This window comes from Dermacentor variabilis, chromosome 1 (assembly GCF_050947875.1).
Source record: "Dermacentor variabilis isolate Ectoservices chromosome 1, ASM5094787v1, whole genome shotgun sequence".
Taxonomy (NCBI): domain Eukaryota; kingdom Metazoa; phylum Arthropoda; class Arachnida; order Ixodida; family Ixodidae; genus Dermacentor; species Dermacentor variabilis.
This window is the reverse complement of record NC_134568.1, coordinates 211,752,923-211,770,302: the sequence shown is the minus strand read 5'-3', so window position 1 is coordinate 211,770,302 and position 17,380 is coordinate 211,752,923. Positions and strand designations below refer to the sequence as shown.

At 45.2% G+C, this 17,380-nt stretch overlaps 1 protein-coding gene and 1 pseudogene across 1 annotated transcript in view; both read left to right on the top strand.

Moving 5' to 3' along the window:
• The window catches only part of LOC142592512 (uncharacterized), a 40,457-nt gene that overhangs the window by 12,672 nt on the left and 10,405 nt on the right, over positions 1-17,380 (top strand). The window contains exons 4-5 of the mRNA XM_075704012.1: positions 7,863-7,983; positions 15,334-15,705. Coding sequence (XP_075560127.1) covers positions 7,863-7,983; positions 15,334-15,705 — 493 coding nt within the window. The remainder of the gene's footprint in view (positions 1-7,862; positions 7,984-15,333; positions 15,706-17,380) is intronic.
• Positions 10,814-11,505, top strand: LOC142574509 (uncharacterized; annotated as a pseudogene).

The following is a 17,380-nucleotide window of genomic DNA, read 5'->3' as shown; positions in this document are numbered from 1 at the left end:
CGTCTGCGCACTCAAAGACTGTGAAACGCGCCATTGCTTTGATGTGTTTAGAATCTTCCTTAAAGAAGTCTTGTCATCACTCTGCGAACATGAGTTTCCTTGCACAGTTAAATAGGCTGCAGGCTGCTGGTTACCCAAGTGTGGTAGTGACATCAGTCTCGGAGGTATTGCTTCAAAAACTGAAAGGCAAGCGGCATAAAAGTAACTGCAGCACACAAAAGAAAAGGCCTGAAGTTGTGCCGTATTGCCACAGAGTGGCTCACAATCTGAACAACGTCGCCACCAGATACAAAATTCCGGTAGTGTTTTCCGCTCCTCAGAAACTGTCGATGTTGTGCAGCCGTATTTCTAAAACAAGTAAAAAACCTGATTGTGAAAAGAACCCCGTGAAGTTTGTAGATTGCAGCGTCGGTGTGGTTTATAAAATTCCCTTGTCATGTGGCAAAGTGTATGTAGGGCAGTCAGGCCGCTGTGTTAACGAGCGCCTTAGAGAACATGAGCGATCTATACCAACAGGCACAGGTTCGGATTTGGCTCAGCATTGTCAAACATGCAAGTGCAAACCCATGTTTCGTGATACCACAATTTTGAAGAAGAGTCGTGACACCACCGCCCGAGAGTTATCAGAAGCATTTTTCATTCAGTCATTGGGGTCACAGTGCATTAGTGTGCCTTCCTTAACCTTGTACAGCGCTGAATTTGGTTTTTTGGATTCTGTCGCATGAGTGCGCTCTTGGGATCGGATGTTGGTGGCTCCACCGCATGGTGCTCACTGCGCATGTTCCTCTGGTTTGAGCGGTCTATAAAGGAGTGACGCAATAAAATGATGTCAGTTGAGAGTAGCGCCTTGTCCTGTCGTCTTTCTTGTGTCTGTCTTTTTGCGCTAAACAAAGTATTCCTATACCGTAGCTCGAGGAACGTGTCACGCATACGTCACAGGTCCCACACTCATTCTTTCTTTTTTTTCTCCTCACTTTTTTTTCTTTTTCTTTCTTTAACGCACTTCCGCTGACAGCGTCGGATATGAGCTGTTGTCTCATTCGCACAGCACACGATTTTGTGTGCTGTGCACAAGGACACATGACTAGTGGTATAATTCAGTGCTACACGAATACTGAGGCTGAACAAGCGGATCGCAGCACATGATCACGCGCTGCAACACTGTAGAAAATGGCATAGTTTCGGTACCTGCGCATGTGACTGCACGACCGTGGGAACAAGCAGACAAAGCGGAAGTACATCTCTCTTGTTTCAGTGCGAAGTAAAACAAAAAACACGCAAACATTCCTTTTGTGTGTTTTATTATTTCTGTATACTTCAGTTCGTCAATTCAAGCAACAAATCACACAAATAACAGGTGGTGCCTTGAATAATTCTCGAAGTCGCATGTCACCACGAGCAACATCACCGTCCAGCTTGGAGCGCAGTGGCCGCGAGGAGAAGGGAAAAGGGCATTCAGATGGAAATTTCAGACCTTTCTGCGGGGCGTAGTGATGTAAGTCTTTGCAAACATGATTGTTGGTGCGCATTGTATGCTCTGCGCTTGTCAGCTCAAGATGGCCAGACCTGGTAAAGGGCCCTTTAAGGTATCCGCAAGAGAAACTTCGTTATTTCGCAACGCAGGAAGCAAAAGCCCGACTATTTTGTGCCTTTTCTGCAGCAACTGCGTGGCTTCCTCTACATGGGAGAGAAGCTCAATCAAGCTGTTGCCAGCCTCAGTTCATATTTAGACAGTTTAGCCTTCTTGCACACGTGCAGGATTTCTGTCAGGCCTGGATGACTCAAACAAGTGGTAACGAGCATTCTCATCATTCACAACTGCAAGTTCCACCTCGTCGCATTGTGAGTTTCCAAATGCACACCGGCCACATTCAATACACCTTCCGTGTCGGCGGTGCTCTTGTGTATAGATGCAAAGATGGTGCCACATTTTTGTACGACTTCCTCAGCATTTGAGTCCTAAAATAAAGCGAGGACGGCAATTAGGGAATATTGTCACTGCAAGTATAGGTAGCACAAACAACAAACGTGCAATGCAATAGAGTTTTAGAAAGAAAATGATGACATATGTAATCTCATACGGTATTGCACTCAACACACTGACACTCTTCAAGACTGCATTAGGCAAAATAAAGTGGGGACAGACAAATGTGTTTTTTCCAGTGCTACGATAAAGTGAGTGCATATTAATGCATAGGCTGCACCTTCCTATTCTTTAGAAATAAATGTGATGCACGTAGTCTCATGGCTACGGCACTACAGCTGGTATTATCTTAATGAAATGGGCTTCATAATTCAAATAAACATACTAGCAGCAGACTGCTGCCTCGCTGACTGGTCTTATATACCAACCAACTGTATTTATGGGCACAGCGATTTGTACTAGAAGGAACGACATGCGCAGGATTTCATCTTCCCGGGCGGGGGGGGGGGGGGGGGGTTAATCCAAAATAAAAAAGGAGAGGGAGATCACGAAAGGAGAAAATTAGCAAGAAGCACAAAATACAATAAGACAAAAATGGCTTGAACAAGGAATCAACCAAATCCAAATCTTTTAAAATGTAACTTCAGCAGACTCTGAGTGTTCTTTACATGGTGTGCCAGTTTTGTTTTTGTTTGTCTTTAGGGGTATTTCAGAACAGTTGATTGACGTAGTGAGATCAGACCTCGAAATTGCGTAAGCTTGGTGCCTGGCCTGCGGCAGAAGAATGATCCACAGCCACTATTTGATGGGAAGCAGAGTTTGTTACTTTGGCCACGGCAGCAAATGTACCACAAATCCCCAAGATGAAAAAGCGAAGCATGGTCGAAAATTTGGCTAAGCTTGAGCTGGGGTAGTTGCATAACAAAGCTTTAAAGCATCAAAACTGTAATAAGCGCAGCTGTCTGCCCTTCCTTTTCAAACTGCAATTATTATATTCATACATTCTTTGTGCATGCATTCGTGCCACATTACTTAACGAAGCTTCTCCCGAACAATTGTTCATGAATATAGTAATAAATAAATAATGTATCAATGCACATAACATGAAACCAATATGTTATTTAATAGCTCGTACCTGCCAAATGATATCTTTTACGGCAAGCTACAGGCTGTATGCGGTGCAGCCAAATCGAAATTGCTCCAACTGATAGAACTCGCATAAAAGCTCCTTGGTTAAGTGTTCCGGGCAGTCGTCAAAATTGTCAGCATCATCGTCCTCTTCCGTTTTTATCAGTGATGAAACGTTATCTGTCACCACGCGAAGGTCCTGAAAAATGAAATAAAAAAGTTAATGGAGGGGACATTGTATGAAAATACATACTTCACCTTGTCAGCGTTGTTCCACTGCAGCAACGCTGTGTCATACTTGGAGCAGATCCGAGCAGCTGTGTGAGTCGCCGCCAAGCGAGGGAACCTGAGGAGGAACATGTGATCCGTGAAGTTGCTGTCCATGAATGTTGCTTCGACAGCCAGGAAGCCCTCCGTAGACCGCGACGTCCACACTTCTAGTGTGATACAGACATGCTCCACTCCCGCCAAAGAATGATATTTTGGTCTGCAGTGCTGATACTTTCCTGGGCAGGAACTTCTCTTTGAGGTCATCCCGCGATGGCAACTTGTAGCCTGGGATGGCGACCTGAATCTGAAAGAATACAAAGAAGTTACTTTGATGAAAGGCAGCTTGTAACAGGGTGTCTACCAACCGGGAATTCTCAGGGATTTTTAGTAGTCTGGAAAAACTCAGGGAAAACTCAGGGAATTTGTGCCTCTATCAGGGAAAATTAGCTGCAATTTTATTGAAAGGGTCGAAAGTCGCGGTTATGCTGGCTCGAGTAACAGAGAGGAATTGTAATGAATCGTCTTTGACGCCCTGTCATCGGCTGGAGGAGTTGCTAGTGTAGAGTCAACGACCGACTTTCCGGATTCTCGATCATTTGGACGGCTTCGCGGCACCACCACGTACCCCATAGAGTCAATGTATCAGAACGTCTGAACTTTAGGACGCAAGAACTCTCTGCCGTCCGATTTTCCGGACGGTCTGCATGACCGCAGGTCCGAAACGGCATTAATCAAAGCCACCACCGCTGCCATTTTGATTACCTCGCCGCCTCGAACCGGCGCTATCGCACGCAGATCCGCTAGCAGCCGTAGCAACCACTGCGGCAACGCTACGCCTAGCTGCTTCGACATTCGCTATTAAGCTTCTTTCCGTTCGGTGCCGTGTTTCTGCATTTCTCTGTTGTCAGCAATAATTTTGGCTTCGAAGCTCGGAAAGCACGGCGCATTCCATAATGCTGGTTCCTGAATGTTAGTTTCATCTCGGTACAGTTATATGACGCGGTGAAGCATTAGCAAAAGTATTGCGGTGAAGCTTAACAAGCGTAGGAAGGGGCAATTGTCACGGGACACAGTATGTATTCCTTAGTTTTACACGCGTGCACTCGCCCTCTGCTGTCATAGTAGGAGCACCGCTATGCCTAATAAGTGTACTGACAAGCATTAAGAGCTTTTCCAGATGTGCCTGTGTCGATTTGAGCCCTTAAGAGCAGTAAAAGACATGCATTTTTTTCGGACTGCCTGATTTTTCGGAAGTTTTCGCGGCCCCTAGGGGGTCAGAAAAATTAGATGTTTTACTGTAAACTGACCACGAGTATGCTTCAAATGGTCCGTAGTGCGAACGCGCGACAAAAGGGGCACGAGAACAGAAAGGACCGACGGATTAAGGAACAAAGTGCGCAAGCGCTTCTTTGAAGGAGCCTGAGCTCAAAAAACACTCTTGGCTGACGCCGAGATGCAGGTGTCCCTCATACAGACCAAAATAAACTCTTTAAAGCAGGGAAACACAACACTGAGGCGTCGTATGCAGGCTGAGAGTATATGTCAGGACAGTTAAGGTTGACTTATGAGCTGTTGAGAGAAACTCAATTGTGACAAAATTCGGGCCTCATACCACTGAGCTTGCAATCAATTAGTATAAATAGCTCAGAACGAAAATATTTGCTTCTGCATGCATCTCTTTTTTATTAGTATTTGAGAATGTCTGACTCGATTTGTAATTTCTTTCGAAGACATTTTATTTGCTGTGCATTTTACTAACCTCTCCCTTCTATTCTTTTTTTTTTGAATAACATAAACACTACTCCTTAGTATTCAAAATGGATTAAGTCGGTTCTTTTAAAAACATTTTTTCATATGCTTACTAAAGAGTGACAGAATCGGGCGATATGGTTGCAGCCCGTCTTGACATAAAACATAGTTCTGCATCACTCAGGGAATTTCACAAAGGCACTCAGGGAAAACCTGGAAAACTCAGGGAATTTGGAAATGTCAACTTGGTAGACACCCTGTATAATATTGTCAAACTTACTGTTATAAATTGTTTGAATGCCTCCCTCTCGAGAACATGAAAGGGCTCCACGTCAGTGTAGATCATGTTGATTATGGCGTCGTCAAGAGCAGCCTTTCGATGAACAGGCACAGAGCTGTACCCAGCGGTGAAGGCCGAAGTTATCTTCGGCTGGCTTACCAACTCCTTCTCTTGTTGCATATACTCACTTTTATGCTTTCTTTTTAGGTGCCGAATCAAATTAGATGAAACTTCAATTACCGCATGTATAGTTTTGGAGCAAAGCTTGCAGCATGCAGCTTGTTTGTTTTCTTCTCAGATAATTTTTAAAAAAGTTTTCCAATGTGCCATGTTGGCAGATTTACTGCGTGCATGAGCCACTGGGCACAGGAGCCAGTGTGGCAGTGCGTTATGGAAGTGCCTTTTATTTGCAATAGAAGGCTGGAAAGGAGGGCGGGGGTGTTAGCACAGAAAGCCGAGGGGGATGTTTTGAAGCATTGTCGAGGATTCACAGTATGAGCAAGCTACGGAATGAACCATTGGGCTTCTCTAGCCACCGGCAGGCGCCAGCGCAGCGGCAGCACCACCCGAACCTCCACCCTCCCTCCCCTTCACCCACCCACCCTAGAACAGAGTGAACGTGCATTTTCCATCGGTGTAAATTGTCGCGTCATGGCTCGGGGAGGTGCCGCCATGGCAGCAGTTATGTGGGCTCTCCTGCTTCTGCTGGCTTCTCGAACCAATGCTTTCAAAAGTTTATTCTCTCTCTCTCTCTCTTTCTCACTGTATGAAGGGAGAGGGTGCGCAGTTCATCATGTACACCTATGTGCTGCGCTTACCTGCAGACCTTTGTTGACAGAGTTTCGGGCAAAGGCATCCATGTGTCTAGACAAGGGGGACAGTATTGCAAAAGGGTTGGCGTAGGAGTACAACGTGAGACGGTGCACAAGCTGGCATGCCAAAGCTTGCAGTGAACACAAGCATTGCACCAGCATCAGTACGCATCCCAACTTAGAGAAGTGCTTTTTTGAACATGCGTTCGAGTTGCCAATGGGGACAGAAGCATAAACAAAAGTGAAGGGTGGGGAGACAGCAGGCAGCCAGGGTGAAGGCACCACCAAGGTAAAAAAAAAATAATAATAAATAACCATGCATAAGAAGGGGGGGGGGGGGAGTATGCCACCGTCATAGTTCCACACAACGGATACCAACAGCATAGAGCCGCAGTTATGCGAAGAATCGAGGCAAACTTCAGAGCAACTCAGTCTATAAGGACAGAATTGTAGTAGGCACATTGCTTATAAATGTACCTTGCTTGTAATCAGCCAATCCATTTTGAGAATACTGCTTTATTGTTAGATTCAAGGCCCTGGCTTGCTAATGTTTGAATGTAGGCTCGTTGGTTCTTCGGCATACTTTGACAAAAAAGAGCATGTATACAAAAAAGCGCTCTATTTTTGGAAAAAGACATAATTCCATTGCCATTCCATTCTGGGGTTGCGAAAATGTGCAGTGATTCCAGAGTCATTCCAATTTCGGAGCCGGAACACTGGTAGCAGCAGTCTCAGATGTAAAACTCATCATCATGTATAATGTTCATATTGAACACATACGAAGCTAGGGCTTTACATTTGATGCAAACTAAAGATGCGCACCGGAGGCTACTGACAGGGGCATTGGGGAAAGGGCATGGCCATTGATTCGCAGTGTGATAGCCTAGGCTTTATTTGATGCGGTTTATGTTGTAGACAATTGCAGTCTCTGGCACGTGGGTGCATTGTCACATGGTATTTTTAAAATTTTGCAGACCTTCTTTTTTTGACAGAACAGGACCACACAAAACATAGGTTGCTTAAAATTGTTATCAGTCATTTTTCAACAACGTCCACTACTTTTTAATTTACATCTTTTTAATTAAGTAAGCTAATAAAAAGTTAATAAATAAAACATACTTATTTCCACAAAATGTAAAGTGTACTCATGACTAACACCAACAACTTTCATGAACATGCAGTTAGTGCCGTTTGCATAAAGCAATCATTATTTTCTTAATTTTGGTGACATTTAGTTGGGACAGCTGGTAGAAATGAGGGCAGCACAGGACACAGGAACTGAAATAACATTTTAGAAGCCACTGAAGCCCCCGCCCTTCCTCCCCCCCCCCACTCTTCCTCATTTTGCCCCCCTGGATCTTTCACAACATAGCTGTTTTATCCATTACTTACATTGCATCTACCTTTGGTCTATTAATTAGCCAGTTGCACTTGAAAGCATTGCATTCAAAGTCCAAGATGTTATTCAATATTTGGTCTATACACTGTGTGAACTGCAAAAGTATGTGATACTGTGGTATTGCATGAATAGTGGAAAACAGGGCAAGAAACAGGGACTGAGATACATAACACAAGTGCTTTCTATCAACTCTTGTTGATGGACAGCACTCGTTTTGTGTGTATCGCACTCCTTGTTTCCCCTCACTGTTTTCCCCTGCAAGTCACTTTGTGACTTGAAAAACTGTTGCCTCTGGTGCAGCACGTACAGTCTGAGCAAGCTGGAAAACCTACACAAGCGCACTCATGGGGAGGAGCGGCCTTTCCTTTGCGATGTCTGCGGCAAAGGCTTTAAAACTGGAAAGCAGCTTCGAAATCACAAGGTAATAGCTTGCTGAACATGTACAGAGTGAGTGCATGATGTGCAGAACTTTTTCTAGAAATGTTAGCGCACCTATGCAATTTGATATGGAGTGTAAATGTATTAAGCTTGGTACCCATACGTACACTTACTAAATGATAGACCTCAATCACATGAGAGCATATTGATGCCCTTTCCAGGAAGAGCCTCTCTCCCTGGCAGCAGAAGCATTGTCACTGGTGTCTATGCCGCATGTGCCGCCAGCAACAATGCCAACAACTAAGGGAATCCTTGTGAAAAGTAGAATGCGCAAAGCCGCCACCCATGCTGTACTGTGCAGCAAGAAAAGAAGAGAGTGAGAGAAAAGAAAGGAAGATAGGGTCGTGATGTAAATGTCATGTGGGCCTTCAGCTCCAAATGGGGAAATAAAGGGAGGAGGGCAATGTTGCTTGCAGGTACAGGTCAAGGAAGTAAGAGAGAGCCCCTACTGCACAAAGGGTATTTTGTCTCCTTGCACCATTATCTTTCAATGTTTTGTTTGCTTTTGTTTAACTATTACTAAATATGGAGCCTTTCACTACAGCATTCCTCATAACCCACTTTACAGTTTTGCAACCTTAAACATCATGATTTGAAAAGTTCTTGCTGTGTAGAACACTCTGGATAGTGCTTTACAACTTTCAGTGTAATCAAAATTTCCGACGGGGTTTGGTGAAGAGGCTGTTTGAAGGGGAATCTGCTGTGTACTTGTAAAACTCCAAAAGCAGGCAAGTTGTGTATGCGGGCAGCATCACCGTTTTCTTCCACATATTACAGTAATTTTGCTTCATTCAACAGATGTGCTCACATGTCCGATATGGCCCTGCAGATGATGTCAAGTTTAAAGGGACCAACAACCGACCAAAATGTGTCATAAGGTTAGGGGGGAAATTAAAATTTTGCTTTATGTTGATAGAATCCAACAGAGTGCTTGCAGTTTAAAAAATGCATTATAACTTCATATCTATAAACAAAGCTGTATAAAACTGCATGCTACAACAACCTTTATACTAACTTTAGAGCTGCTCCACAAGATCACTGATTGGTGTACACAAAGTTAGGTGACATTAACTGCAACATGCTTTACTGTGACAGCATTAAAAGCATGAAAAGGTATGCTATGTTTGTCCCTCCTTCCTGTTATGCCGCCGCCCATCATCATGTCATGACCATCGTCATCGTCCTCAGCTTCACCCTTGTCAAAGGGCAGAAAAAAGCAAAGATTTCTCACCACTGGCATTTCAACTTATGCCCCGTGGCTAATATAATGTACATTTGGCAGCTGGATGCACTAACCACAGCACTGTTGCAGAGCTTTGGCACTTGGTAATTTGTATGGGGTCCCCACACACACTCTTGACAGTGGTGGCATAAGCGGAATCTCTGCATGTATTTGGAAGGCCACTGCAGGCAGTACTGCAGCAAACAGGAATGACATGAACGTCACAAAGAAGTTTTCGCCCCACACTGACTCTGAGAGTGGTGCTGTCTGTGTGTCTATTTTTAGAGGACACAACTGCTAATACTGTAGTAGGCTAGTAGTGCATAAGTTATTTTGTACATGTAGGAGCTTGCTAATTCCCTATTTTGTCTATGGTTTGATCTTCTGTCGAGATACAAAACTCATTATGCTAGCGTAATACAAAACTCACACATCCATGTTCGTACTGCCAAACAAGCGTTACTAGCAGTACTTGTTTTGGCTTTTTGAAATGACGAGAACATAAAATGCAGCTTTACAGAAAATAGAAAAATACATGTATATATTTCTGTAGCAATATTTCAGCTGTTTTGAAAGCATGATTTGCATGAAGATCACCTTGATAAGCAAAAGGTAAATTTCTTATGCTGGGACTGCCCCTATTGTCAGTTTCACTCACATGCCAGCATACAATCACTATTGCATTCACTTATCACTGCTTCTGGCACAGTGCTACATGATCATGTCTGCGTATCAAAAACTTCTATAAAAAATATTCTGTTGCTTTTTTGATGTACTCACTGCAAGACTGGGCACCCTTGTCGCTATGCTTTACATCATGAATACGTAAGGAAAACATGGATACATAAAAATACATAGATCCCAGAAACATCAGTTGTCGGTCCCTTTAAAAGCTAATGCATTAACATTAGACATGAATAGGCATGCACATAAGAAAAACAGAGAGAATGAACAATGAACCAGAGACTTGCATTTTTCCTTGTGTCTATCTGCCCATGCGTAATGTGCATGTAATGATTCACCAGCTAGCTCAGCAAGAAATTCTTCAATGAAGTGTAGTCAATGGAGCTGCACTTTTAATATGATGAACACAAATTTTTTAATATTTCTTATTTTTCGTTCTTTTTGTCTTTTGCCATTGGCTTGCACAAAGCTGTGCCTCCACTATTGCCGGGATAGTGGATGTTAACTGAATAGAATCAATGGAAAAAAATTCTGTAATGCTGGTGATCACTGTTGTGTCATCAACCCTTAGATAGAACGTGTAGGGGCACACTGACGTCACTGAGGTCTTGAATTGTTGTATCTGAGATAGAACGCACGTACCTGTGTGCGTGTCTGTGATGTCACTGATTAGTAGCTGTGTATAGCTATATAAGATGGCCACGTAAGTGCCTTGTGGTTCTTTTCCATGGTATTGCAAGTGGCAATAAACATGTGTTCTGGCAAGTAGGCTACTTCATACTTGAAGACACAACAATGGCGACGAAGATGGGATTCTCACAGCGGACGATAGCCGGGCCTCGGCTGAAGTGCTGGTTGTGGCTCCAGCAGTTTGGGAACAGCAGGCGTCTAGGCGGACTACCACAGCATGGCTTCCTTTTGTCGCTTCGAGGCGTTCACGGAGGAGGGAGACGAAGACTTTGAATCTTATGTGGAACGCTTTGAACACTACATCCATGCCACCCAGGTCAGCGACGACTTGAAGGTATCCACTTTTGTTACTGCCATTAGAAAACAGGCCTACTGCACATTGAAGAATTTGTTGGCCCCAGTGAAGCCCTAAGCCAAAACATATGACGAACTGGTCAGGGCTCACAAAGGGCACTATTCACCGAAGCCCTTGGTGATGGTGGAAAGATTCCAGTTCAACCGTCAGTCCCGTCAGTTGCAGCAAGAAAACGAACCAGTTGCTACGTTTGCATTAGAACTGAAAAGGTTGGCTGCATCCTGTGAGTTCGGGCAATTCCTGGATGATGTTTTGCGGGATCGGTTCGTGGCTGGACTGAGAAACGAAACAGCACAAGCCGAGCTCCTCAAGAAGAGTACCCTGACGTTCCAAGCTGCTTACGACCTTGCCAAAAGCGGGGAACTCGCTCACACCGAAACAAGGAAGATTCACCCTAAAGACCTCAGCGAGGTGAGCCTGGTCCAGCAACCCCAACAAAGAAAATCCGAGGCCACCGCATGAGCAAGAGCACGGAGTGGCAAGCCGAATCAACGGACTGTTTCCGTTGCGTATCAATGCATACCGCCACAACCTGCCCCTTTTGCAAATATTGATGCCGTTCCTGCAGAAAGGTAGGACAGCTGGCAAGGGTCTGCAGAACGATGCCACGTTCAGTACACGCCCTTGAGGAGAGCACTGGGTTAACTCAGACGGTATAAGTGGTGAGATCGATATTTTGCTTAGCCATATTTTTTCATGTAAGAGTAATGACGGTAGCTACATTGTGAAAGTTAGGGTGGCAGGTAGGAATGTCGAAAAGATGTACTGGCAATTTTGGTCTTACTTATCTCTAGAAAGTTGTAGTTTACGACTAAAAACGTATGGAGGTGTCCCGCTGGCAATTACAGTCAAGTTGACGGTGTGTGTAGAGCACAATGGCCAAACAGCGGCCTCGCCTTTAATTGTAGTCCAAACACCACAAATGTGTGACACTTGTCGGGCCGTAATTGGCTAGAGGCTTTGAAGCAGGATTGGACGTGCATATGTAATATCGGTCTTGATAAATCAGCCGCAGTCATCGAAAAATTTTCGGAAGTGTTTGAGCCGGCACTAGGACTGATAGCTGACACATTGGTGAACCTAGTGCTAAAAGACAGCAGTACACCTGTTTTCTATAAGCATTGACCTGTGCCATTTGCACTGGGACGCACGCCGTAGCACAGGAATTATATTCACTAGTGGAATCTGGAGTACTTGTGCCTGTACAGCAAAGTGATTGGGCTACGCCCCTAGTAGTCGTACCCAAGGCTAACAACAAAGTTCGCATATGCGGAGACTACAAAGTGACTGTAAACCGTTGTCTGAGAACCGATTATTACCCTTTGCCAATGTTGGAAGATATTGTTGTTGCGCTGCATGGATGCAAATGTTTTACTGTCCTTGACCTTTCTACAGCATGCCAACAGTTGCAGCTACACCCTGATTCGCAACCTTTGGTCACTGTGAACACCCACCTAGGCCTTTTTCGATAAACTCGTATGCCGTACGGAATAAGAAGTGCTCCATCTATTTTCCAAGCCGTGATGGATGACATGTTAAAGGGTTTAAACAGTGTGTCATGTTACCTTGATGTGGTAATAGCAGGAGAAACAACGGGAGAATGCTATAATAAGGTCGAAGCTGTGCTGACACGGTTCAAGGAACAGGGTGTGAAATTGCGGAAGGAGAAATGCAAGTTTTTTTAGAAGGCTGTGACCTATTTGGGTCACGTGATTGATGACAGAGGAATCCGTCCTTCAGAAGACAAGGTGTGTGCTATCAAAGAAGCACCAAGGGCAAAAAACAAGAACGAGCTACTCACCTACTTAGGCTCGTTAAATTTCTATGGGAAATTCGTGCCGAACATGTCAGCACAGGTTAAACCATTATATGACTTGCTAGCTGAGAATGTTAAGGGGAAATGGACGGCTTCCGCAGAAAAAAACCTTCAAAGCATCCAAGGGCTGGCTGCCGAGTGCGTCCGTACTCACCTACCATGACCCTTCAAAGGAGCTAGGGCTGCTTTGCGATGTGCCTTTGTATGGTTTAGGCGCAGTACTTTTACACAAGGAAGGATCTGAAGAAAGACCAATCGCTTTTGCGTCTAAGAGTCTGACTAAAACAGAGCAGGTGTACGCCCATATTCAAAAAGAAGGCCTGGCTGTCGTGTACGGCTAAAGAAGTTTGATAAGTACCTTTTCGGGTAGAAATTTGGGATCTACTCCGACCATCAACCCTTAGTGGGGCTATTAGGGCATGGTAAGCCAATTCCTGCTATGTCGGCAGCACGCATGCACCGTTGGGCCTTACAGATTGCTGCTTATGACTACAAATGGGTTTATCGCAAATCACGGGATATCGGCAACGCTGATGCACTTCACGCCTACCGCTTCAAAACACAGGTGACGTGTACACAGATGACGTGTGTGATGTGTATATAGGTTTTTCTATGCTGGATGAGCTCCCACTCTCGGCAGAAGACGTTAGACGGGAAACAAGCAAGGACAAGTTGTTATCAAAGGTGTTGTTTCACACGCAGGTCGACTGGCCTTCAAAAGTGTCTGATGATGCTTTGACACCATATTTTGTGCGATGAAGTGAGCTTTCTGTTGACAGAGAATGCGTGACATGGGGAAATCGAGTGATAGTGCCAACGTCTCTTCGCGGAAAAGTGTTATCGCTGTTGCACGAAGGCCATCCTAGAATGGCACATATGAAAATGCTGTCTAGAGGCCACATGTGGTGGCCCCACCTTATGCAAGACGAACAAACAGTGAAAGATTGTCACATGCCAGTTGACCCAAAATTCGGCACCCAAAGTTCCTTTAATGTCATGGGGAGTGTCTAGGCGCCGGTGGGAGCGTGTGCACTTAGATTTTGCTCATCCTGACCAGCATTGGTTTCTAGTGCTAGTTGACTCCTATTCAAAGTGGGTTGAAGTGTTTGTCATGAAATCAACTAGTAGCGAAAAGACAATAGAGAAACTGCGCACAGTATTTGCTGTGTATGGGTTACCAGAAGAAGTGGTAACAGACAATGGCCCGCAGTTTACATCAGCACTTTTCGAGACATTCACGAGACGGAATGGCATTCGGCACACTAAATTGCCTCCTTATCACCCGGCATCGAATGGCAGCGCGGAGCGTTGTGTACAGACTTTTAAAAAAAAATTTTTTAAGCAGGTCATGGACAAACAAAGAAATGGGCAGATGAAGTCTCTCCAGCACCGGATCGACCAGTTCCTATTCAATTATAGGAACACGCCAACGGGGATCGCTGAAGACACACTGGCCCAGCTATTCTTATTGTGGAAACCTAGGACAAAGTTGAGCCTTCTCCATCCGGATATCGAGCAAAGGATGAAAGAAAAACTTAAGTGAACAAAGCAGTCGGCAAATCAGCAACGAGGTGCGTAGAAAGACTTCGAGAAAGGGGAAGGCGTCCTTGTACAGGGTCTTCGCTCCGAGGAAGGGGAGTGGTTGAGTGGCAAGGTAAATAAACGTGTGAGTTCAAGCACTTATGTAGTCAGAATAGGGAACGAAGAGCAGTATGTTGATGTTGATAATCTGCGACCGCGAACATTCCAGGACTGCTTCCCGCAATTGGTTCATGCGCCATCTCCAAACCAGCATGGCCTCTTGGCCAGCATGTGGCCAAGTCTTGCAGGTCTCTAGGTGCACACCCTGTAAACAACGACGGTGCGCGAAAGACGCCCGACACTGATCAAGTAGGTGAGCAGGCAGTAGCTACCAACAAAGAACATGCCACGCCTCCGGATCCATCGTCTGCAGGCAGGGAGTTCAGCGGTGGCGCATCGCCATCTTCCCAACTGGAGCTTCGACGCAGCACCCGGCAAAGACGACCGCCCGACTGCTACTAAGAACACTTCGGAGGGGGGGGGGAAGTGTTGTGTCATCACCCCTTAGATAGAACGTGTAGTGGCACTCTGACGTCGCTGAGGTCTTGAATTGTTGTATCTGAGATAGAATGCACGTGCCTGTGTCTGTGTCTGTGATGTCACTGATTAGTAGCTGTGTATAGCTATATAAGACGGCCACGTAAGTGCCTTGTGGTTCTTTTCTGTAGTTTTGCAAGTGGCAGTAAACATGTGTTCTGGCAAGTAGGATACTGCGTACTTGAAGACACAACAATCACCTACAGCACGTGTATGCTGGAAGGTCATCAGATGTTGTAGAAAACAATTACATCTGTTTTTGACAATTTGGACAAGAAAGTTGCAGTTCTTATTTACCTAATTTACCTTAGTGCCATTCAGCATTTGCTTTTATTGTCCCTGTACCATTCTTTCATAGCAGGCAGTACTGCTTTCAAATGAAAGATGTTATTATTTTATTCAGAGAACATAACAGACAATGGTATGCTATATGCTCCTGACATTGCAGGCAATCCACAGGCAGGGTTCGGGCCAGTGGTCAGCTGTGGCAACAGCTCAGGGAAATGGTAGCGCCAGCTCATTGCCAGCAGAGGCATGCTCTGAATGCGGGAGGTGCTTCCGTGTACGACGCCTGCTTCAGCTGCACCGCGACTCCGTTCATAGAAAGCTGCGCCCTTTCCTTTGTTCCTACTGTGGTCACCGGGCATCGTCACAGAGCTCACTCAAGATGCACCTCCGCCAGCACACCGGGGAAAAGCCATTTGCTTGCAACCTCTGCGAGTACCGCACGGGTGACCACAACTCACTGCGCAGGCATAAGATGCGTCACTCTGGTACCAAGCCCTACAAGTGCCCACACTGCCCTTATGCCTGCATCCAGGTGGGTTGCTGAACTTTCTCCTCGCCTAATTTTCATTCATTGTTCCCCGTTTTTCATTTGTTTTTCATGCAGAAAGGTTGATCTTAAATGATTTTGTGTGGTTTACACAATTACATGTATATGTCCTCATTCACAAAAATGTTAGTGGCAAATTGGGGGCTGCAACTGTTAGGAAGTTGTCCAACATTTAGTAGAGTCTGTATTGAGTTTGTTCTGATTAATACTCTAGCTCTGTACCACCTAACCACATTTGTAGTAATTGGCCAGTGCCATTGCTTACTATTTACTATTATGATAGTACAGCTTCCCTGTAGTTATCTACATATGTAAATAGTGGGCATGTTCGAGTAGCAAAAGCTCTAAATTAAATCAGACATGAATATTAAAGAAAAAGAGCCTCCAAATATTCAATCAGATGTAAAATATTTTGTCATTTCTATAAAAATGGAAATATGAAGCTTGCGTGTAGCCAGTTTGATGTGAAATTAGGCTTATATACATTTATTTGGAATCTCTGTGATGCTGTCTGTGTAATGCCCATCTGGAAAACTCAGGACATTGTAAATGAGTAACAACTGCTTTCAGTTATGTGGGACACCACAAGTCAGTAATAAATCAAAGGACTAGCATGTCAACAGATGCTTGCACAATGTTGTATTCGTTGGAGGAGAGAAATGTGATCCAAGAGCAGTGCACCTTGTTTAAAGAGATGCAAACATAGCGAGACTCGCCACATAGATCAAAACACCAAATTCCTGTATGGGCTTCCAAAAAGTGAGCCATACTTATTGAATGACTGGGAATTATTGAGCAGAAGTTATCTGCCCTGTGTGTTTGCTCACTGGTGTGTCTGCTCAAAAATCAGAGCTCTTCTATACATTTCTACGGGCCTAAACTTCTGTTCCATTGTGGTATATCGTGCCCGCTTTCCACTTGGCTCGTCACGGTCGAGCAGCATGTGGCACACAACACGGCGCTCTACTGTGTGATTGAAGAGGCAAGCGAACTTCGGCCAGCTCATGACCTCCGAGATTGCATCCATGCCAGTGCGATCACTGAGGCCACACCCAGCTGCTAGCCCACGCAGTGCATCACAGGGAGAGGGGGAAGTGAATGCACGGCCTGGGCATGACCCTCGAGATAACCCTTGGAGGTCTCCAAGGCCAAACCCAGCTGCTGCTGCGTGCGTGGCACACCGTAGAGAAAGAGAGACATGAATGCACTAATTCTCTGCACCGCTGTACGTAGCCACACAGTATGGCACGACCTGCACGTAACCACCGAGATTGCACTGGGGAGATCTTGGAGGCCACACCCCACTGCACCTGCCTGCGTGGCATGCAGAAGTGAATGCACGAATCTTTTGCACCACTGCACGTAGCCACGGAGCATGGCACAGCTCGCGCAACCAGACGCGCCCAAGATAGAGAGGTCAGTGGAGGAGTGCTATAGTGAGCTGATGCTGATGCATAAGTGTGCAGCTACACGGGGTGGTGAAAAATAGCAGTATTGCTCCATGGTGTATTCAACGTGGGGACATAGGAGTTTTGAACTGCCGCGGTGAACGAGTGCCAAACCCTGCGGAAAGCATTGTATCGGCGTCCAACGGTCGGGTATTTTTGGGTTTCAGAGACAAATCTAGTTCATTGTAGCCATTGGCAGGACAATTTCATTT